Genomic DNA, 25154 nt, shown 5'->3' on the forward strand with positions numbered 1-25154 from the left:
TCCAACCTGCGGAAGCATATTGAGGGATGTAAACGTTTTATTCCAAGAGAAAGCTTGCAAGGAAGTTGTCTGTGCTTTTAGAGCTAGCGAGAACGTTGCAATAGCTATGCAGTCTGGTTAGTCAAAGGACTTTCTATAGATTTACCCGCCAAGTTGCCGTAGCCTTGTCCACAGCTAGCGTTTACACGTAGCTAGTTAACTTGGACACTGTTAGTTAGCATGTAAAAACAGAGTTACGCTAACATGAATAACGTTAACTTATCTGAAGTCATAATCTTGCCAAGTAAACAATGTAGAAATCTTTCTTTTCTAGTAGCGTTAGCGACCCAATATGATTTCGAGTTTGAAAAGAGTTTGCTAGCATGTCAGGTGGAGTTTCACTGACTAGCTAGCTTAACGTTAAACCACCATGACGGCACAGCACGCGTTCATTTTGTGAATTCACATTTCTGTCTTTGGTAACGGCATTAGGTTTTGTTGTGTCAATAATACAACGATGCGTTGACAGAAAATGTACTTTTAATACTTAAGTATTTTTAAAAGCAAGTACTTCAGTACTTTAACTTAAGTAAAAATTTGACTGGACAACTTTCACTTGTATCGGAGTAACATTTGACCAGTGGGATCTGTACTTTGACTTAAGTAATGAAGTCGGGTACTGTGTCCACCTCTGCATTTCAGTAATTTAAATCAATACATTGATCAGTCGCGGCACGGTGGTGTAGTGGTTAGCGCTGTCGCCTCACAGCAAGAAGGTCCGGGTTCGAGCCCCGTGGCCGGTGACGGCCTTTCTGTGTGGAGTTTGCATGTTCTCCCCGTGTCCGCGTGGGTTTCCTCCGGGTGCTCCGGTTTCCCCCACAGTCCAAAGACATGCAGGTTAGGTTAACTGGTGACTCTAAATTGAGCGTAGGTGTGAATGTGAGTGTGAATGGTTGTCTGTGTCTATGTGTCAGCCCTGTGATGACCTGGCGACTTGTCCAGGGTGTACCCCGCCTTTCGCCCGTAGTCAGCTGGGATAGGCTCCAGCTTGCCTGCGACCCTGTAGAACAGGATAAAGCAGCTAGAGATAATGAGATGAGATGAGAGACATTGATCAGTCCTCAATTATCCATTCTTTCAGCAGTAATGCAATCACCTTTTAAATGTCAGGTCAAGTCAAGTTTATTTGTATAGCGCTTTTAACAACAGTTATCGCAAAGCAGCTTTGCAGAAAATTAAAGGTTTTAAACATGACCTAATTTATCCCTGATGATCAAGCCTGTGGCGACGGTGGCAAGGACAAACTCCCTCAGACAACATGACGAAGCAGCTTTGAGAGGAACCAGGCTCAAAAGGGAACCCGTCCTCAGGCCGTCCTTAAAAAAAAAATCCGTTTCCTGTCCACCGGGTGAGCAAAAAAATTTTCAGTCAGGAGGGAGGGATTTTTTTTTTTTAATATATGGATGGATAAGAAATCACAGTGCTGTTTGCTTTTTCTTTCAGTACTTTATTACAAAAGCAGACACATTTAATAAAATATGACAGTTTAATCAACTGAAACTTTTACAAAAACTTTAGCATTTTAAATGCTGACTGCAACATTTGCAAAACTTTTACAAAGGTACTGAAAGTGCTGATGACACGAACATGATTCTATGCAATTTCTTAAATAAACTATACAACATGGCAAACATGTTAGATTTCTGTTATAATTACGTGAAAAGAAGCTGTTGTTACGCGAATATCCAACTTTTAATTGCACAGCGCAAGAAAACTGGGTCCGTGGCTCGCGGCCATGCTGTGACGTCAGCGGAAGAACACGCTGCGGTTCACTGGCTGTTCTACTCAATGGAAATGGCGCATGAAAACGCCGGTGAACTCTCTAGTGCTAGCTCTTCAACAACTAAATACTGGTACTTTAAGCAGTGATCATGATGGCATGATTTTATCTGATTTTAAATAAATGAGATTGATAATAATGTGAATGTTCACAACTAGTACATACAAACTCTGCAGCTTCTGATTCAGCAGCTGCGTCATACTCCGCAAAAACATCAGCAAGAACCTACAATATAAATGGAAATGCAATACACTAAGCTCAAATGACTTTTGGAAAGTATCATTTCTAAATTTTTTCTACATATTCTTGAAGTCGGTCATCGGGGTACTTGCTACCGTTCCCTAACAACGCATGGCAAAGGGTAAAGTGTAATGTTGCTACGAGTACTTGCTAAAGCCTCCGGTGGAAGATCCTCGATGTGCTGATAAGACATACAGTTCTATAGAACACACAAGTGTCACGATAATCACAAAACAGATGCAAATTGTTAAAATAACTAATTTTTAAGCAATCATGTGTTGATCTCTTCCGAATAGAATCTATGATAGCCTACCCTCTTTACCCTTTGCCTCTCGTTGCTAGGTGGCAGTTACATGAAAGCCACAAGCTTTCACAAGCAAATACATGACTGATATCACGCCGGCTTTATGATTACATTTATGATTATCATGAATGTGTACTCTATGATGTGTACTCTGTGAGCGCTCTGGAGCGAGTCACTTCCAAGATGGCCGCGCAGACCGCATGGTTACTATTTTTAGCATCATGTCGGAGCACTGTATAGCTCTACGTACCTTTTATCTTATGTCGTTTCTCAACACATGTTCTGACAGGAGGACTGTCTTTGGAGGAGTCGGCTTGTCCCAGGCGACTGCTGGATCCGGCATAGCTACTAGTAGACCCCCTCCGGAATACTGTAGGCACTGCTGATGGTAGCAACACACGTTTGTGCTGAACTGAACACCCAAGAGATTCTTTTAAGCTGGGAAGGGTGTCAAAACAATCCAAATCGAAGTGTTCAGAGCACAGGACGGATGTTGGTGAGGGCTCCCACTTGTCACGAGTGCGCCTGACTTGCTTCACCCACTTCGCATGCAGCTCGGGATCTCTGGGAAACTTGAATAAACTTACCCCATCCTTGTGGGTTTTGGAGCAAAAGCTGGCAACACAACGCGAAGGCATAATAACTAATGTATTATAATAAAAATACTAATAATGACAAACTGAACACCTGTCGCATCAACAACAAACTGGTAAGTTAGGAGGAAGGTTCTTTCGCTGACGTCATATAGCTCCTCCTGCTCTTTCGTCTCCTGGGTGCTGCAGCCCCATCAAATTTGCCCAAATAGCCGCGTTTTTTATCATAACTTGTAAAATAGGCGCCTTCGTGAATTAATATATGGATCATCGGGAATTACTTTTTATGTTATAAAACATCGCCAAAGATGTCAAAAACGTGTCATCAGCACTTTAAAATGTCCGACACATGGACTTTTTGTAGTTCTAAATCGAGCGTTAGGCCTAGTTCGGATGAAATTACACTATTAAAATGATCACTGGATTTGTTTTTCTGAATCTTTACTATTTTGTTGTTCGCTAGAATACCATTTTGCGATTTCACACTTAAGCAAATGTTTGAAAACTCCGGATCTCCTTCCTTCATGGTGGCTGCCATGCACGGCGCATGCGCAGAGCTGATTCGATTCTATATTCTGCGCGGAATGCGTAAATGTCAAGTTCGATTTTAGATTTACGAACCCGAAAAAAAAGTCGAAAAACCGGCGTTAAAAAAAAAAATTCAACCGCACAAACGGCACTCACCCGGCCGGTGGACCGGAAACAGAACATTTTTTAATGATGGCCTCATCTGGGTGGTTGACAAAACACGGATACGTCACGGACTACGGATTATGGAAATAATAATAAAAAAGGATACAAAATACGGAGTGGTTACGGATTTTAATACGGCTGCATCACGACTGCTAGTAATTTACGGATTGGTCATGGACATATTACAGGACGTATTACAGATTTCATACAGATGATGTATCACGGATGGTTAAGTTTACGGACGTTGCTACGGGTCTACGGAACAATGACCCGGACGTCAGAAAGATTGTTTCCACGGTGATGTTATCTGCTGATGGTAGTTACATAATGGAGGTAGAAGCGCCGGATAAAGTCGAGCCAGTACTCACTAATCGGCAGACGAGTCTTTCGATCAGAGATGTGGAACATCTAATAATAATATACAGAGAACCCAACTCTGAAATGCTATGTTTTGCCAAAAGGGGGTTAAGTTTACATATTTCACCCAAAGACTGACGTAGAAAGTAGGGATTGGGGAGCAGATGGGCACGGGTAAATTATAATAATAAAGGATAGAAAATACAGAGTGGTTACAGATTTTAATACGGATGAATCACAGATGCTCGTAATTTATGGATGGGTCACGGGCGTTTGTACGGATGATGATGTATCACAGATAAATTAAGAAGTCTAAAACAATTAAATGTTCATAATTAATTAAAATCTTACCTGCATTTTTATGTTTATTAATTTACTATTGACGTTTTATGGAAAATATCACATATCCATGAATAAAAGATCTGTACTTTGTATTATTTTTATTTTCCGTGAATCTGTATTCCGTGACTCGTCTGTATTTTGTAAACAGTGGATAATAGAGAGCGTGATTTATAAATAATTCTCTTCTATAACTGTCCTATACAGTCATAAAGTACAACTGCGTAAGCAGGAAATTCATTATAGTTTTAGCATGGAGTCTATTTTGTTGACGTTATCAACTGTTGAGTGCAAAACTGTTCGTGACAAATGCAGTCCGAAAGTTATCATGGCGGTTGTCGCCTCAGCCGTCATCGCAAAACCGTAAATGTCCAAGGACTCCAGCCAGAAGTAGGGCATCAGGATGGATCAGGCAGGTCTGAGGAGCAGAAAGGTGTCTCAGGAAATCGACACGTAACTCGAGAGAGAGAGAACACTGGTGGAATGTGAAATGACGGGATTGTGGATTCTCTGAAGTGACTTCAAAGTGATTTTTCTTTTAAACTTGGTTGTTAATGACCTTCTTGTTCAATCCCGTTCTCTGTCCATGAGCAATGAGTACGAACATCTGCCTTTCTTTGTTTCCCCCAGATTCAAATACCTATATACCTAATGGATATAAAGGTGACTACGTCATGGAGCGACCGCCTTCAGCATTACGCAGACCTCCCAGCAAACATGGATGGCTTGGCGATGAAGAAATACAGACGTGAGGCATATCATAGGTATGAATCATGGACAGACTTTTTACAAGGGGTGTAAAATGCTTGATTATTTGGAGTATACTTTTGGCTGTTTATATACTATTTACGCATATAAGTGTTATTGAAATTGAATGCAGTGTACACGGGGTGGGCAATATAACAAAAATATCGCATCACGATTCTCAAACATGTTTTGACGATGTCATGACAGATAGGGAATGTTCATCTCATCTCATCATCTCTAGCCGCGTTATCCTGTTCTACAGGGTCGCAGGCAAGCTGGAGCCTATCCCAGCTGACTACGGGCGAAAGGCGGGGTACACCCTGGACAAGTCGCCAGGTCATCACAGGGCTGACACATAGACACAGACAACCATTCACACTCACATTCACACCTACGGTCAATTTAGAGTCACCAGTTAACCTAACCTGCATGTCTTTGGACTGTGGGGGAAACCGGAGCACCCGGAGGAAACCCACACGGACACGGGGAGAACATGCAAACTCCGTACAGAAAGGCCCTCGCCGGCCACGGGGCTCGAACCCGGACCTTCTTGCTGTGAGGCGACAGCGCTAACCACTACACCACCGTGCCGCCCCCTAAATACTTTAAACGGTTAACAATTTCCACAATTTGACTGCTTAAGGTCAGTGGTAGGGCTGCGTACCGGTAGGGCTGGGCGATATGAGAAAAAATTATATCACGATATATTTTTTCAAAATTTTCGATAACGATATATATCACGATATAAATCAAATCACCATTTTTGTATTTTCTTTAATTTTCTGCTCAAAATATGAACATTACAAATTAGTAGTTCCTTCCTAATTAACAAAAATAGCTTAACAAGCCTTCAAGTTTCACAGAACCAAAACAAACTGGATGCACATTATTTTGTTCTTTTTGTTCAAATGAATAAACTGAAAAATAAAAACTATATACCATTGTTAATCATTTGTGCAAATTCTAGCAGCTTTCAAATAAACATAAAAGACATATTGACGTGTAAACCTTATGCTGCAAGGAGAAAAAAAGTGCAATCCTGTACGTCAGTGTGTTTAAGGTTTTGTGTAACACTTTGTTGTATGTCCGATTTTAAATATCCAAAATACCTCCACACAACCGAAGATCTCTGGCCCTTCTTTTCAACGATGTCCTCCAGGGCAGTGCTCTGACTTTCCTGTTCAGAACTCCGGTCAGTCGGCTTCTCGCTCATTTTTATAATCGCTTTGTTTCACGCTTTGTTGGAGAAATGCCGCGCTCCTGCAAACTTCACCACAGCCATGCTGTGCGTTGCTGCTACGTGTGTGTTTGTGTGTGCACGCAACCTAACTTGACGTGGCTCTCTTCCAACTGATTGGTTACGTGCGGTACTGTTTAGTTATGATTGGCTATTCGCGTGTCTGTCAAAACTTCGGATGAAGTAATTTTATGGAAGGCGTAGGCTTATCGTAGGCATATCGTACGTGTCTAATTTCTAATCGTGGAGATTTTATATCGTGAATAACATCGTAATCGTAAAATCGCCCAGCCCTACGTACCGGTACTGTACCGTGAAAATCGAGTCGGTACAGGTCCTCAACTTATGTCTCAATCCCAGGACCAACATGTAACTCAGAGGGACAGATTGGGGGGGGAGAGAGAAAGAAAACACATGTTAGGTATGCCCTAAAAATGACAAGTATTAAATCTGTGTGGTAGGCTCGCAGAGACATATAAAGCGGCTAGAGATAATGAGATGAGATGAGACATTGATGACAAGTTGAACTTCACTGAAAATGTTGATGCTATATGCAAAAAGGCCAGCCAAAGACTATTTTTTTAATCGGGAGACTGAAGGGCTTTGGAGTCGGCTGCAATATTCTTGAGAACACGTGTCAGTCTGATAGAGAGTGTCCTTACCAACTATATCTCTGTCTGGTATGGTCACTTAACCTTATATAATAAGAACAAGCTGTCCAGAATTGTTAAAACGGCAGGGAAAATCATAGGACAACCTCAAAACACACTAGAAAATGTACACAGCGCTGCAGTACACAGAAAAACCATGAACATGTTAGATGATGACACCCATCCCCCTTTACTCGGAATTTGAGCTGCTTCCCCGAGGGCGGCGATATACGTAGAGTACACACGGCAAGGAAAAAAGATTATTTTATCTCAAATGCAATTTCTATGGTCAACAAACTATGGAAAAGCTAGATGGAAAGGAGGTGTGGCCAAGAGCGCTGTAGATGAGCTGGAATTGGTACTATTGACTTGATATGCATGTGTGTGTGTGTGTGTATAGGTTACATGTGAGGTGCTGTGTTAATCCCTTGGATACATGTCTGTGTAATGGAATGAAAGTGTTTGTTTTTCTCCTCTATATGTGTTTTGTATCATTTTTGTCAGTGAGACCAAAGACAATTTTCATGTAGGACATGACAAAGTATATTCTATATCCGATATATTCCATTCAGCTAGCATGATATTGATCAAGTCGAGGACGAGTAGCTGAATGGAATATATCTGATAGACGACGAATATAGATGAAAGTCTTCCGGATTTACCCGGAAATCCGGATATTTGACAAAACTCGTGAAAATCTCCAGTTTTCCGAATGGAGGAATTTATTTTTCGGATTTTTCGCGTTCCTGGACGCGGCGTAATACTTCGCATCGTCCTTGCATGGGCGCAGTCCTTAAATAGCCCAAACATAGTTCATTGATTAAAGACAGGTGTTCTTTGTTAACGGCGTGCATGCCGGAGCTCGTTAGGCGCGTGCGCCCAAGGCGCGCCTTCAGGTGCACGTGCTAAGGCGTGCAGGACTGACACCATTCTGCGCAAGTGTAACACAATCACACTAGAAAGCATGGTCAAGCTGCCAGTGTAGCTGCAGTCTTTTTAGTTGCGAATTACGAGTATTTCCTCTTGTTAATAATTCGCCATGTCAAAACAAGCGAAACTTTCCTCCTTCTTTCGACGTGAAGAGAGGTCAGCAATTTATTATATACGAGTGATTCCACGCTTATGGGTACTGAAATGGGGACATGAACTTATTCACCTAAAACCATTTCTTTTTTTACCATCAGGTCACAAAACATGTAATCTTTAATGAATGATATGTTAAAAGATAACTTTAATTTTCTGAGATGTAATAAAAACATATTTATATGCCAAAGTCAGAACGTAACAGAAGTGTTGTGGACATATATATTCTCAATTTTAACAATGTAGAATTACTTTTTGAAACATAGGAAGGTGATGTTTTAGCAAATATAATTAATAAACATGTGTAGTAGAATAAACATACACATTCTTTCAATAAGATTAACATGGTATATAGCTAGATTGTAATTAATTTGTAACAGACGCGAGATGGACAATCGTAACAGAAGTAATGGAACAGACATCATTTTGGAACTCATAGGCTTGACTTTGGCATATAAATGTTTTTATTACATCTCAGAAAATTAAAGTTATCTTTTAACATATCATTCATTAAAGATTACATGTTTTGTGACCTGATGGTAAAAAAAGAAATGGTTTTAGGTGAATAAGTTCATGTCCCCATTTCAGTACCCATAAGCGTGGAATCACTCATATTATTTATATAATTTTTTTTTCCATCAAAGTTGAATTTTGTGGCTTCGAAGCTAAGGTTTTGTTGTGTTCTAGAAACGGCACACATCAAGAAAACGTGGAAGAAACAGCAATAATGGAAGAGCCGGTTTCTAAGCTGCCTAAAACTAGCAATGGCAATGATTTTTTTTGTGTTTACATAATGTACTCAGGCTGCCAGTCAGTGCGTGACCCCCCCTTCCCCCCCGAAAAATCCTAGCTACGCCCATGATTTACATGAGAAATTTGGTATTCATTGGTGTGTTTAAATTTACAGACAATACGAACTAATGTAAACAATTGGCTTCAACTCTCATAAATATGAATTGGAAATTTTTAGTTCACTTTAGCTTCTGCAAACGCACAACTCTACTAAAAGATTGAGCCTCGTTTATCAATGTCCCCAACATTGAAACCTGAAAGCTTTAGAAACTCCTAAGGTGGGGTTTACATTAGACCGTATCAGCGGATCATCAGATTAACGTTTTTAAAACGATTCGCGTGCACACAGCAACGCCAATACACGGATACGCTAATCACATGACTAATTAGACATCACGTCACATGATCCCAGTGCATATTGGGCATGCGCAAGTCACTCACCACTTGCAAGTGGAAGGATGGCAAGCGAACACCTTCTCCAGCAGATAAACACACCTGGCTGTGATGTTCATGTTCTCACTGAGTTTAAGCGCCTGAAGGAGGTTGAAATGTGTAAATAAACCTCAGTGCGGCTCAGCGCTTCCTCCTGCGCTCCAAATCACTCCGCCCTGAACAGCGAGTGCCCTCTGGAGGGTGCGCACTCCGGCCCTGCACAGCTCACAGAGCGCGCGAGTGAAGCGCACGAGCAGTGATTCGGGACTGAGCCGCTGTGTGTGTGATCCCAACGCCAGCGAATCAGGAAGGTGGATGTGACAGTGACGTTGTCCAGTGACGACGTCAGCTAGAGCTCAGCACAGCGTTTCCTCGTTCCTCAATGTTTACACAGCACCGGATCAGATACGAACTGGGTTGAATACGTGGGCCCTGGCGGATTCAAACTGTTCCGCCTGTGGAGTCGTTTCCCGGCGTTTTAATGTGAACGGACAGTGCATCCGCGACGAAAACGAGACGGATACGGTCTAATGTAAACACCACCTAACAGACCTTTACTTTTTAACAGGACTGTTTTGGGATTTTGCTGAGTTTACCTTCAACTGTCTGATTTTTTTCAAAGTAATGAACTGTGTAGCAGGAAAATCACCGCGTTTTCTAAATGCACTCCTGAAAATTACTCATTAACTCGGGGAATTAAATTAGATATTTTTGACATGTTAATCATTAATGTACATGAAAGAAAAAGGCTTAAAAGTTATAACTTGTTTTAGTGAAAATAAGTACTAAAATGCACTAGACTGCAGGGTTTTGCGTGTTATGTTATTAAAATTTTTTCGGGGGACGTTGCCTCCGCCCCCCCCATCTTAGTTTGACTTTCAAAAGTTCAGGATTTTTTTTCTTTGCTCCACTTTCATCTTTAGACGAAAAATAAGCCAGCCGATGCTGCTGTTAAATAATTTTTTGTATATATATATTATTATACAGTTGTGCTCATAAGTTTACATACCCTGGCAGAATCTATGATTCTTTGACCATTTTTCAGAGAATATGAATGATAACACAAACATCTTTTCCACTCATGCTTAGTGGTTGGGTGAAACCATTTATTGTCAAACGACTGCGTTTTCTCTTTTTAAATCATAATGACAACAGAAACACCCAAATGACCCTGATCAAAAGTTCACATACCCTGGTGATTTTGGCCTGATAACATGCACAGAAGTTGACACAAATGGGTTTGAATGGCTACTAAAGGTAACGTCCTCACCTGTGATCTGTTTGCTTGTAATCAGTGTGTGCGCATAAAAGCTGAGTGAGTTTCTGGGATCCAGACAGACTCTTGCATCTTTCATCCAGCCACTGACGTTTCTGGATTCTGAGTCATGGGGAAAGCAAAAGAATTGTCAACGGATCTACGGGAAAAGGTAGTTGAACTGTATAAAACAGGAAAGGGATACAAAAAGATATCCACGGAATTGATGATGCCAGTCAGCAGTGTTCAAACTGTGATTAACAAATGGAAAATCAGGGGCTCTGTTAAAACCAAACCACGGTCAGGTAGACCAACAAAAATTTACACCAAACAGCACAGAGACGAGCCTCAAAACTTCTGGAACAAGGTAATTTGGAGTGATGAGACCAAAATTGAACTTTTTGGCCACAACCATAAACGTTACATTTGGAGAGGTGTCAACAAGGCCTATGATGAAAGGAACACCATTCCTACTGTAAAGCACGGAGGTGGATCGCTGATGTTTTGGGGATGTGTGAGCTACAAAGGCACAGGAAACTTGGTCACAGTTGAAGGAAAGATGAATGCAGCACGTTATCAGCAAATACTGGAGGCAAATTTGCACTCATCAGCCCGGAGGCTGCGCATGGGACGTATTTGGATGTTCGAACATGACAACGATCCAAAACACAAGGCCAAGTCGACCTGTCATTGGCTACAGCAGAACAAAGTGAAGGTTCTGGAGTGGCCATCTCAGTCCCCTGACCTCAATATCATCGAGCCACTCTGGGGAGATCTCAAACGCGCAGTTCATGCAAGAGAGCCCAGGAATTTACAGGAACTGGAGGCTTTTTGCCAAGAAGAATGGGCAGCTTTACCATCTGAGAAAATAAAGAGCCTCATCCACAACTACCACAGAAGACTTCAGGCTGTCATTGATGTTAGAGGGGGCAATACACGGTATTAAGAACTGGGGTATGTAAACTTTTGATCAGGGTCATTTGGATGTTTTTTGTTGTCATTATGATTTAAAAATAGAAAACACAGTTGTTTATCAATAAATGGCTTCACCCAACCACTAACCATGAGTGGGGAAAAAAGTTTTTGTGTTATCATTCATATTCTCTGAAAAAAGGCCAAGAAAGCAAAAATTCTGCCAGGGTATGTAAACTTATGAGCACAACTGTGTGTGTGTGTGTGTGTGTGTGTGTATATATATATATATATATATATATATATATATATATATATATATATATATATATATATAACACACTGATTCTCTTCATATCAACATTCTTGAACGTCAGTGCGAGCTTATCCATGACTCAGTGCTGTTAGTGCGGCAGTGAAGTCACCTTCCAGCTGGTGTAGCGTTCAGTAATAGTGTTACCGAAGGCCAACACTAGCGCAGTCAAGCCAGTGCTGTCGAGAGCTACTAGCACAGGCTAACGACTGAGAAACTCTGATTTCTGTCTCCAGATTCTTCTTCCACACGCGCTCGCTACAGCATTTTTCACTCAGACTTAAGTATTCATTTCCCTCTGTAATTTACTGAGCTACTTTTAAAATCCGCATCGACAGCTACACACAACGGGGCGAACTGGCAGCCAAAATTCTCTCAAAATCTTCCATTTTTAACCACGCAAACCTGGCGGCCATGTTTGTTTACAAATTGTCACAATCGCTCGCTAGCGCGGAAGTTTAACATCTCCAGCTTTTCAGTCTCCTTTGGTATGTGTTTTTTTTTTTTTTTTTTCCTTTTGTAAATATGCACGAAGAATATGTAACGAAGTTGTGGTAGCCTTTCAGGTGTTCAGCGCGTCTTTAGTTTGTTTATTTATTTAGTGCTTAATTATAGCATAGCTAATCTTGGCAGTAGCACTGGATTAGCCTCGTCTCGCTCGCTCTTTCTCACTTTCTCCCAGAGGACAAAGAAATGCTTGTGCACATGCACAGCAGAAAAGTTTTGTCATCGGATATTCGCATCAGCCCTGATGTTTGACGTAGTGTTGTCTTGACAACGTGCAATATTGTAACAGTCTCGCACTAGGGATGTTAACCGATGACCATTTGACCGATGGTTGACCGAATCAACGTCAACCGGTTAATTTTTTTTTTTTGGTTGTCGGTTAAAAAAAAAAATCAATCGTTTTGAAACTGCCGATTTTGGAGCGGAGAACCTGGAATTCTGTGTTTGTTAACGCTTGGGGCATGCCATGCAGTGTAAGGACGACAGCTGACAAATCAGAAACACCCATTCAGTCATGTCCCGCCCTCCCGCCCCAGTTGAAGACAGCTGCCACTCGGCGAAAGAAAAGTCTGTGTTGGATTACATTTTACTACGATGTTAACCAGGTACGTAACATCAAGGAAATCCTTGACTATCAAAGAAACAAGAACCCGGCGCATGAATGAAGTCGATGGTTGATTAGTCTGGTGAATATTAATGTCAACGTAATAATAATACACAAGATCTGAACTAAAACCTGGTTACTCACTGATGTTACTTAGCATCAGACAGTTGCTATATTAGCTTAGCGGCTAATCAGCTCAGCTCCAGCTATCCCATTCCCAATGGCTGTGCACAATTAGCAGCCATGTAACCGTAATATCAGTAGCTGGAAAACAATTGCAGTATGAGGTCTCTGTGTCTCACTTCGAAGAAAAGTGCCTAGTCCGTAGCAGTATGCAAGATCAACACAGCCTACTGCAGTTAACTGTAAACACCAGGGGCCGTATCGCTAAAACGTCCTATCTTCAATGAAAAGTTAAGATGGGACAAGTGTACGATAGGATTGTTTTCAATAGGCTACTCAGTGCAAGCACCGGTAGTGACTGAGCTAAAGCTTGCCGCTTAGAAAACGACGGCAATTTATTGAGAACATGTTCACACTGATATTTTTAATGCCAAGTTGCAATTTGTCCTCCGCTCCAATACAAACCCCTCGACATCAGTGCTGCGTTTGACTAAATGTTTCGCGCTGTAGAAAAGGTAATGTGAGTGGAGGGCAGCGACTGGGACTGAATGTGCGGATGCTCGCGGTTAGATTTAGAATAGATTCTAATAATTCCAGTTCTAGAATTTTAAAGGTCCCATGGCATGAAATTTTCACTTTCTGAGGTTTTTTAACGTTAAAATGAGTTCCTCTGACCTTAAGTCACCCCAGTGGCTAGAAATTTCATAATGTGTAAACCAAATTATGCCCAACATTTGAGAATGGCGCGTCAAAACGGCGCATTGATGAACTCTTCCCTTTACTACGTCAGCAAGGGAGATGATCCCCACGCCCCCCCCCCCCCCCCTCTGGATTCCCACCCACTGTATGGATTGCCCTGCCCAGTTGTAGCAAGGAGACCATAGAGGACACAACAACATGGCGTCACCTAAGCGAGCGAAACATGGAAGTTGCGCTGTACATGGATGTGACAACACAGAAAAGAGTCTGTTTTTACTGCCGACGGGAGAGCCTCTGAAGACGCAGTGGCTTAATTTTATTTACTTCAATAATACGCCGTCGAGTCTACCTAAGACGGTGTATGTTTGTCGGAAGCATTTTCCTGAGGAATGTTTCCACAACTTGGGACAGTACAGGGCAGGTTTTGCACATCAACTGTCACTGAAGCCTGGGTCCGTACCAAGCATCCCTGCCGCATCAGCCACAAACACCGAACAAGTAAGTGTATAACTGTTAAGTCGTTTTGCCGTGTTTTAAAATCGGTGCATTTGCAATGGCTACATTAGCTGTGCAGCTAACCGCTTCCTGCAGTTAGCCAGGTACTCTGCGCTACCTCTGTTATAAGAGCCAATCAAAACAGTTTTTACAAAGACACCCACATTTTTTTTTAAGTCACTCGTTCATTTTATTTGTTTGTTTGTTCAGTAAAAACCCAAACATTTGTTGAATTTATTTTATTTCCTCGCGTCGCACCTTAATGACGTCAGCGCACGGTATTTTTCCCTGATTCTGGGCCGGGGTGTCGTGAGTGGCAGAGCAGCTCCATCGCTGCGATCCATTGAAAGTCAGCCCTAGATCCAATCTTTTGTCGGGAGCCGAGGTCGCGCGGGCGGCCCTCCAGCGGCACCGGCCGCCCGTGGAGGCAGCGGTTCTCCCAGGGGCGAGTTGGGGGGAGGAAATGGCAAAGTCCCCACTCCTCCATGGTAAAACTGCTCAGTTTTACCATGGGCCTCAGACTGAAAAAAACCCGACAAAGTCCCAGTTTTACCATGGGCTCGAGTTGTACCATTTTTTTTTTTTTTTAGACAGGGTGGACGGACCAGGGCATTCGCCCGCCTGGCCGTGCCCGACGAGGAGCACTCTCGGCCGGCTTGGGAGGCAGATGGCAGCCCCTCCCCCTCCCCCCATGGCACGCCCCCACCCTCTACCCTTCCCCGCCTCCTGCTTCTCATTAGCAAAACGACGCACTGGGAAAAGCGCTGAAATGGGGCTTTCTCCCAGGAGGCTATATCTACGTGCCGAGGGTTCATTTCGAGAAAGGCTGCAGATATAACATCCGGAAGCCTCCACGATCCCGTTTAAAGCATCAACAAACCACCATGGCATGGGACCTTTAAACTCATAGGTTAACCGACTTTAACCGGCTAATGAGGCTCGGTGGTCGGTCAAGATTTTTTTTTTTTTTTTTTTTTTTTTAGTTTTCGCCATCCCAATCTTGCACCCATTGGGTAGAGTGATGTAGTACATGTAGGATAAGCGATATGATAACAATATTGTATGCTATTGAAGAAAATAAAGGAAACCTGCTAGAAGGGAATAGAGCACATGTTTTTATTCCATTGAAAAAGTGTCCTGTATGTATAATAATACATTATATTACATGGCACTGAGCAGACGCTCTTATCCAGAACGACATACAACAAGTGCCGAGGTCAGGCGCAAGAAGTGCTGAACTTTTAGACAAGAAAGTTCTAGTGCCAACTGAACAAGTGACAGAATACCTCGGAGTTGTTTTGTCACAAATTCTAGGGAATGACTTGAAAGAATGGTGTTCATCCGTCAAGTATAGCTCAAGAACCTTGTAGAATCTATGCTTGGGTTGATTGAAGCAGTTCTGGATGTTCGTCACCTCGGTAATGCGTTTTATATTGTGTTTTGGTTTTTTTTTTCCTATTAATCTATCTGACATCTGTGTGTTTATTGTTCCTGCTGAAGGTGGAAGAATAAATTGAAGCTGGGTGAGTCAGTGGAAACACTGCTACATACACTCATGGTCGTTATTCTAGAGATCTACAGGGTATTCCAGTTATATCAAATTTCCATCAAGTTAGTTATCTTCTTGGTGGAACGTACTGTGAGAACCTAAAGGAGAACTGAAGGCAATTTTTTTTTTTTTTTTTAATAATCAAAATTCTCTTTATCTCCTTTTATTAAATATCAGAATGCGTTTTTGATCGCTATTTTGTCACTGCAAGTTATGAGTGTTTGAAATATGCCATGTAATATATCAGTCCATATGTCCAAGCAACGGCCGTAAACGAGGTTCGTTGAGACCTGTGCGAGACATCGTAGGACGGAAGTAAAGCGTATAGCGTAACTCAGTGACCAACATCTGCCAACGTTCACTGGGTCTGAAATCGCTCACTTGTTCACTACTCCCTACGCCGTATATAGGGAATTACTATATAGAGGACTATATAGTGAGCTCATTGGTAAAATGAAAAAACGATTTCGGACACTAGTCTGTCGCGCTGGGATTTACGTCATTACTGTCGCACAATTAAAATGTGCCGCATCAGCCGGCTGGTGGGTTTTCAAAAATAATAAATACATGCATGAGTTTTTGTGATACAACCCCGATTCCAAAAAAGTTGGGACAAAGTACAAATTGTAAATAAAAACGGAATGCAATGATGTGGAAGTTTCAAAATTCCATATTTTATTCAGAATAGAATATAGATGACATATCAAATGTTTAAACTGAGAAAATGTATCATTTAAAGAGAAAAATTAGGTCATTTTTAAATTTCATGACAACAACACATCTCAAAAAAGTTGGGACAAGGCCATGTTTCCCACTGTGAGACATCCCCTTTTCTCTTTACAACAGTCTGTAAACGTCTGGGGACTGAGGAGACAAGTTGCTCAAGTTTAGGGATAGGAATGTTAACCCATTCTTGTCTAATGTAGGATTCTAGTTGCTCAACTGTCTTAGGTCTTTTTTGTCGTATCTTCCGTTTTATGATGCGCCAAGGGCGGCACGGTGGTGTAGTGGTTAGCGCTGTCACCTCACAGCAAGAAGGTCTGGGTTCGAGCCCCGTGGCCGGCGAGGGCCTTTCTGTGTGGAGTTTGCATGTTCTCCCCGTGTCCGCGTGGGTTTCCTCCGGGTCTCCGGTTTCCCCCACAGTCCAAAGACATGCAGGTTAGGTTAACTGGTGACTCTAAATTGACCGTAGGTGTGAATGTGAGTGTGAATGGTTGTCTGTGTCTATGTGTCAGCCCTGTGATGACCTGGCGACTTGTCCAGGGTGTACCCCGCCTTTCGCCCGTAGTCAGCTGGGATAGGCTCCAGCTTGCCTGCGACCCTGTAGAACAGGATAAAGTGGCTAGAGATAATGAGATGAGATGATGCGCCAAATGTTTTCTATGGGTGAAAGATCTGGACTGCAGGCTGGCCAGTTCAGTACCCGGACCCTTCTTCTACGCAGCCATGATGCTGTAATTGATGCAGTATGTGGTTTGGCATTGTCATGTTGGAAAATGCAAGGTCTTCCCTGAAAGAGACGTCGTCTGGATGGGAGCATATGTTGCTCTAGAACCTGGATATACCTTTCAGCATTGATGGTGTCTTTCCAGATGTGTAAGCTGCCCATGCCACATGCACTAATGCAACCCCATACCATCAGAGATGCAGGCTTCTGAACTGAGCGCTGATAACTTGGGTCGTCCTTCTCCTCTTTAGTCCGAATGACACGGCGTCCCTGATTTCCATAAAGAACTTCAAATTTTGATTCGTCTGACCACAGAACAGTTTTCCACTTTGCCACAGTCCATTTTAAATGAGCCTTGGCCCAGAGAAGACGTCTGCGCTTCTGGATCATGTTTAGATACGGCTTCTTCTTTGAACTATAGAGTTTTAGCTGGCAACGGCGGATGGCACAGTGAATTGTGTTCACAGATAATGTTCTCTGGAAATATTCCTGAGCCCATTTTGTGATTTCCAATACAGAAGCATGCCTGTATGTGATGCAGTGCCGTCTAAGGGCCCGAAGATCACGGGCACCCAGTATGGTTTTCCGGCCTTGACCCTTACGCATAGAGATTCTTCCAGATTCTCTGAATCTTTTGATGATATTATGCACTGTAGATGATATGTTCAAACTCTTTGCAGTTTTACACTGTCGAACTCCTTTCTGATATTGCATCACTATTTGTCGGCGCAGAATTAGGGGGATTGGTGATCCTCTTCCCATCTTTACTTCTGAGAGCCGCTGCCACTCCAAGATGCTCTTTTTATACCCAGTCATGTTAATGACCTATTGCCAATTGACCTAATCAGTTGCAAATTTGGTCGTCCAGCTGTTCCTTTTTTGTACCTTTAACTTTTCCAGCCTCTTATTGCCCCTGTCCCAACTTTTTTGAGATGTGTTGCTGTCATGAAATTTCAAATGAGCCAATATTTGGCATGAAATTTCAAAATGTCTCACTTTCGACATTTGATATGTTGTCTATGTTCTATTGTGAATACAATATCAGTTTTTGAGATTTGTAAATTATTGCATTCCATTTTTATTTACAATTTGTACTTTGTCCCAACTTTTTTGGAATCGGGGTTGTAAATCCATATTATACTGAGCGCATAATTCAGAGATGAGTTTTCTGCTTTTCGGAGGATTTCCGCTTTTTCTGAGTAAAAAACGTCCCCTTCACATTCAATGGTGGCGACGCCCATGCTTTTAATGGACATTTTTTAGAAAAACAAGTGATGTTGACTGAGTAATAACCAGTCCCCATAAAATGTAGATATTATTTTGAATTAATGCAATACACATATTGATTTTGATACATATTGTTCTATATAATAGTGTTTTTATTTCAATAAGTATGAAAATAGGCATCAGGTGTTTTAATTAACTACAGCTCAGATTGCAGGAAATAGGGTGTGTAAAGTCTCATTTTGAAGAAAATTTCCCGGGGGGTGTCCCACCAGACCCCCCTTATTGCTTCAGGTGCCTTCGGCGCCCTCAGGACATTGTACAGATTTTCTGCATTTTCATCAGGGCCCACTCTCATCCCTGATAATTTCCCACATTAATCAATACAAAGTACCTGCATCTTTCAGTTTTTTTTTTAAAATCAAATTTAAAAAATTTCTTCTTTGTCGCTGCCTTTTATTAAATCAAATTTGAGACTTGTAATTTGATTTCTTTCAGCGCGACCGCAATGCATGATGGGATATATTGCTTTGGTCAGTGACCATTGTTGTACACTACTTTTCGTGATGCATCGTGGGATACTTTGAGTGCACTATATCGGGTGTAAATAATCTGCACTAAGGTTTCAGACAGCACTACAAAATGGCGTCCTCGCTATATAGTGCCCTATATAGTGACATAGCTGCCAACTACTACGAATAAATCGTATTTATTACGATTTGTCGTTTTGTTTACGAAAATACGAATTTACTACAAGAAAATACGAATTTGCCAATTTTCATGGGTCATTTTCAAAGTCTATCACCGGTGGGATTCGTATTTGATAAAACACCGCTTCGTTCCAAGCGGCAGATACTACGCCAAATTTCATTGGCTATTGCTTGTTCTCTCAGCCAATCAATGATGCTATTAGATCATCCATGGCACGCTCAGTGTTGCCAGATTGGGCGGCTTCCCGCCCAACTGGGCGGTTTCGAGTGCATTTTGGCGGGTTTTGAACATATTTTGGGCTGGAAAACGTCAGCAATATGTGGCAACACTGGCGCTATCGTCTGGCTTTTGTTCACGAAGTTTCTGAACAAAGCATGGCGTTTCAAGCTTTTGTTATGAAGATGTAGCGTAGTACTAATCTCTAAAGAAAGCATGGCTAAGGGGAAGGGCCAGCGCTTCAAGGACTCGTACCGAGAGGAGTTTCCCTTCATTTCTAAGTCAAGTAAGGGCAATCACTACGCGTTTTGTGCTCCATGTCGGCGAGACATTTCTATCAGTCATGGCGGGCGTTCTGATATCGTAACACATGTGAAAACCTCCCTTCACAAGGAAAGCACGGACAATATTTCAAAGACTGCAAAACTAACGAAACGGGTGGCCACTTCGAATGAATGATTTTGTAGTCATGTGAAGAAGCAAGTTGAAATTGACACTTTTTTGAGCTGTTTCACTTAGCATTTTTAGCTAATTTGCTTTGGGCTTAGCTTGTTTTTTTATCTTTGAAGTGCCATATTCATTGCCAATTTTCACATTTTGTTGTATATTTAATTCTGATGACAAAGTTCATAATATTTTTTTTGTATCAACTTTCATTGATGTAATATATTCTTAATTCATTTTTGTTTGTGACTAATGAATGAATGGTGTTAGATATTGCCAAGTTTATGTGGTGCAATAACATCAACTGTTGACCGAGTAAGCTCGAGTCTATTTCTCTGTGTACTTTGTCAAAAGTCATATGTGCCAATTGCATTGTTTGAAGTTTTTGCCTGATTCACTGACTACGTTTACATGCACGTCCAAATCGAGCTGCTGTTGGTAATCGAGCAAAGGGTCCCAGCAGGGGTGCCAGAGAAATCCAATCCTACATGCACAAGTGAAATCGGGCTATTGTGCAAGGTGCATTGTGCACCCGAGCCACACGTGGCGCTACACGCCCCATCGTGTTGGTACACTTCCGGTTGTCGTCATGAAGAGCTTATAGTGTTGCCAGATACTGCTGACGTTTTCCAGCCCAAAACATGTTCAAATCCGCTAAAATGCACTTAAAACCCCCAATCTGGCAACACTAGCAGTTCCGTGTTCAAGCTGTTAGGCTTGCTCTAACAGACTATGGCTACAAACTGTCTGGCGCAGACCACTGTTTTGTAAGACAACTTATTTTGCACAATAATATTTTTCTAAAGTCCATTTTTTGCTTACAATTTAACTTATGTCTTAATAAACACACAAAAAGTTCAATTGTTTTGTTTTTATTGACATTCTTCAGATGTTGGGATATATACACACACACACACAAATACAGTGACTTGTTTATGTACACAATTCACAGCTATGTAACAGCTGTACAGATGTATTTGGTGATACAGTAAGTGAGCTAAATTTTAACAGTGCAAACAATGCCACAAAAAGAAAAGATTCATGCCGTTGTCATGATTCGTTGTCATGCCGACAGAGGCTGTTGTGTTTCCCGCTTGTGGTCTCGTCACTCGTCACTTCCGGAAGTAGCTCGACAGCTAGCTCGATAGAGTATACATGCACAAAGTAGCTCGGCAGAAATCGCATAAACTAGGTCGTGTAGCTCGATTCCGAGAAATCAAGTTCGGTTCAATTTCAGCCGAATTAAGGTGTATACATGGCATTTTGAACTTCGATTTCAGTCGAGCAACGGCAGAAATTCGATTCTCTCTATGTGCATGTAAACGTAGTGACTGACTATTTTCATACATTGTTGAAAAGAACTTTGCAAATTAATGTAAGATGATAGTTTAGTTTGTAGAATAAATTTTGTCAAACTATTTTGTTTTAGTGTGATTTTTCAGGGTAGTTTTGCTAGAAAGCTTCGCGCCCCCTCGACCCCCCCCACCAAGACTCGGTACCCAACCTTGTATTACTATTTACAATTTCGGAATGTTGGCAGCTATGTAGTGAGTAGGGAGCGATTTTGGGCACGGGGGTAGTCAAAAGACGCGCGCGCTCTCTTTCGAATGCTGATGTAATCAAGCCGGAAGTTTTGTTTGTTTTGATAGCAATCAGGAAAGTTTGAAAGAAAGTAGGCAGTAATCGTCATTTAAACTCGTTTTCGTGCAATATTTTGTTTGGAAGACAGCTTTCAAAATGGCGGCACTGACACCTGGCTGACACTTCACGTTTCAAAGTCTTGCACAAGTCTCGTGAAGATCGCGCGGATAAGCGACGCCTGCCGTGGACCAAACGAACTAAATTCAACATGGCTACAAACCGAATAGGTCGATAAGTATAATATTTAATTGCAATTAGCTGCCAATACGGGTCACGATATAAGGTTACTAAAACCGAAAACGTAACTGAATAACACGTTAATTAAGAAATTAAAGCAAGTTTAAAAATGACTTCAGTTCCCCTTTAAAGCATGTTGTTCAGTACTATAAATTATTCAGAAACTAATGTGAAGCTAATAGGAAAGTTATTTTATGTATTTATGTGACGTGTGGGTCAACTGAAAGCTCAATGTAAGAATAATATAATGTAGTGAGCATGAAGAGTGTTAATCTGTGGCGGAAACCTGCATTATAAACTCTCCGGCCGCTTTAATAGGAACGGGGACGCTTTTCTGCTCACCATGGTTGTAAAGAGTGATCATATGAGTTGCTAATTCCTTTCTGGCAGCTCGAAACACAAATCTGGCCATTTTCCTCTGATCAACAAGGCATTTGTTTCCACCCACAGAATTTTCACTTTTTTTTTTTTTTCCGCACCATTCTGTCTGTGTAAACTCGAGAGACTGTTGTGTGTGAAACCCCCAGGAGATCTAGCCTGGCAAGCCAGACTAAATGTGAATATTTAGTCTGGCCTCGATCCGTAGACATTTCCGAAGCGGGTGGGAGGAACAAACCGCTGTCTTTCAAACTGTCTCTGTGCGTATAGGCCAACGCTCTGACCAATCAGCGCAACTGTGACGTAGTCAGAGCGACAGAAAGCAGTGGGGGAGGCCTTGAAATAAATAATTTTTCAAAATGCGTATTAATTAATAAACAGGTTCTAGATATTAAGAAGTTTGGAGATAATGACCACAAGTTTGGAGTCTGTACCACATACACTCATTTTTTTTCCAAGTGTTTTTCAAGGGTTTGCTTAAACTGTTTTTGAGAGTTTTTATTTAGTGGTGTTTGGTGAAATAATTTCCCTTAAATTTAAAATAACGGGAAAATAAGAAACAATCAAAAAGTAATGTTTCAAAGCTGTTTATTAATTCTTCGTACTGCACAAACTAGCCCCATCCTTTTGGCTACGAGCGGAGCCAGCTGGTAGATCAGACTTTTGCCATAGCCGGTCGGCAAAACAGCGAAAACGTCCTTCTTGAAAAGGAATGAGCGGAGAGCCTCTTCCTGCTCATGTTTCAACGAAAACTCCAAGTCTAATTCTTCTAAAACTGATTCCAAAGCGGAGTCAAACGCGCGCTGTTCACTAGCCGTAGCCATCTTTCCTGTTGTGCTTTCTCCAGCGTCGCGCAGCTTTGTCGTCACTCCTGCAAAAGCCCGCCCAAAGAATCCAAACAAAAACCTTGCGTTGTGATTGGCGGGCACGATTTGATGCCCGGGGTGTTTTGTTGATATGGTGCGAGGCTAGACCCACTCGTAGGCAAAAATATTTTTGGCCGCTAGGCGGGTGGGTCTAGTTTACTAGGCTATAATGGTGCTGCTGTCAAGGGATCGGCTGATTAGAGAACTGCAGGTGGATGGGTGTTCCTAATGAAGTGGCCAGTGAGTGAAATTTAGAGGTGAAGTTGTGAGATCATTGGTGGAGTTCCCCAGGAGCAAAAACCCATTCAGTTTTTGTAAAACAGGTTTGGATTCCTTCCAAGCCACACCTAAAAAATGACTGGTATTTGTGAAATGCAGCGTTTAATGTCCTTCTGAACTTTTTATAACGTGAATCAGTTTTGCAGCTTTTATAGTCTTTGGACACTTCAGCACAGAGAAAAGGCATACACAAAGTTTAGGTTTGAAATATTATTTACAGGATATCTATTCTTTGTTTTCTGCCATGACCAGGGCTTTGAACCAGAATTTTTTTCCTATTGGTTCGTTCCGAACAGAAACGGAATTGTAACCTTTCTGGTTTTGGGTTCCACCATTAAATAGACGTTCCCGAACCGGTTAGAACAAAAAAATTTCGTTCCCGGAACGGTTAATTACGTTCCCTGTCAGCTGTTTAACAAATGGCTATAAAATTATGTCTCTGTCTCATCCAGCTTAAGCCAAATGTAGGCTAATTCTATTACAACCTTCATTAAATAAGACAAGAAATAATTCAAAACAATTATTATTTCAAATGTTGGCGATTTGGATTCTCAGTATGTTTTCCCATCTACACAAACAGAAAAAGTGCCAAAAATGAAAGATAATTCGTTTAGTGTGTTACCAAAGGCTAGTCAGGCCCTATAGAGGGCTACCGCATGACGTCACCGCGCCGTGAGATTTTGTTAGGCGCCATATTGGAAGGCCAAGTACACATCTATGCAAGTACATACATACATAAAACAAACTACACCTGAAATGTAGCCAGGGCCGGTTCTGCCCTAATCTGGACCCGGGTGCAACATCGCGCAACCCCCCCCCCCCCCAAAAAAACGGCAGTCTAAATCAGGACAACCATCACATAACTATAACTATAAACATTTTATATCAACTACTTTAACTAAATGGGCTATAATAAATAAGCCTGCAGGCAGCCACGGCGGGCTGCCTCAGAAAAGTAACCATTCAATGACACAACTGAAAGCCTGCAGCCACGGCGGGCTGCCTCAGAAAAGTAACCATTTGTCCTACCTTAAAACTCGTTTTGCATTTTCTGCCTCCTTTTTTGTATTTTCGACCCTCCGTTTATTTTCTTTCCTTTTCTGAAAACCCGATTTGTGTCCAGACATTTTGTTCTGCTACCAACGAACTAACTCGTCAGGTCTCGTCTCTCGAGCCCGCGATGATTCCCGTGGGAAGGGCAACAACTGATACATTTTTACAAACAGCCAATAGGGAGGTTGCAACGTTCAGGCTCTTCTTTGCTCAGACACTCAGTAATGCAATTACTCACTTATCACGTGGAGATATGATAGTAGTCCACCCTCCCGCTCTCTCCATTCAGTCAGCGAACGTCACACAGGAAGTGAACCCCAGCGGGTCATAGAAACTTGCGCAGGAGAAGAATGACTTTTTTTTATTTGTAGGCTACAGAAACTTTGAGGAACGAAATAAAAACCGGTATTAACCGGTTACCATTATTTTTAATAAGCGTTTCTGTTCCGGAACATAAAAAATAATAAAGTTTCTGGTTTCGTTTCTGTTCCATGTGAAATAAAAAAAGTTCCCGGTTTTCGTTCCTTGAACCGGTTCAAAGCCCTGGCCATGATGTAAAAGTGTTGCGTATAGTGGAGGAGTGAAGGGCCCTCTGGCAGAGGTGGGATTTGAATTCACAAGCTTGTGGTCCCTGAAGCTTAACTACTGAGTGAGCAGTTAGTAGACAACGTGTCCAGGGCAAGCTGATTTCACATCCAGGATATTTTCATTTACTACTGCACTGTGGTATAGATTATTATACAGTGCTGAGCGTAAATGAGTGCACCCACTTTGAAAGTAACATTTTAAACAATATCTCAATGAACACAAACAATTACAGGCCTAGACATTAAGCATTTACCACTGGTGGCCCATTGGGCCAGTGGAATTGAAAAGTTACTGGCCCAAATGGAAAATGTGGTGGCCCGATTGCGT

At 41.8% G+C, this 25154-nt stretch overlaps 1 protein-coding gene across 2 annotated transcripts in view; it reads left to right on the top strand.

Moving 5' to 3' along the window:
* The window catches only part of nt5c2b (5'-nucleotidase, cytosolic IIb), a 138133-nt gene that overhangs the window by 20902 nt on the left and 92077 nt on the right, over positions 1 to 25154 (top strand). For both annotated transcript variants that reach the window (XM_060898968.1, XM_060898969.1), the window contains exon 2: positions 4976 to 5109. In XM_060898968.1, coding sequence (XP_060754951.1) covers positions 4976 to 5109 — 134 coding nt within the window. The remainder of the gene's footprint in view (positions 1 to 4975; positions 5110 to 25154) is intronic.

The sequence above is a fragment of the Neoarius graeffei genome, chromosome 18, assembly GCF_027579695.1.
Source record: "Neoarius graeffei isolate fNeoGra1 chromosome 18, fNeoGra1.pri, whole genome shotgun sequence".
Classification (NCBI taxonomy): domain Eukaryota; kingdom Metazoa; phylum Chordata; class Actinopteri; order Siluriformes; family Ariidae; genus Neoarius; species Neoarius graeffei.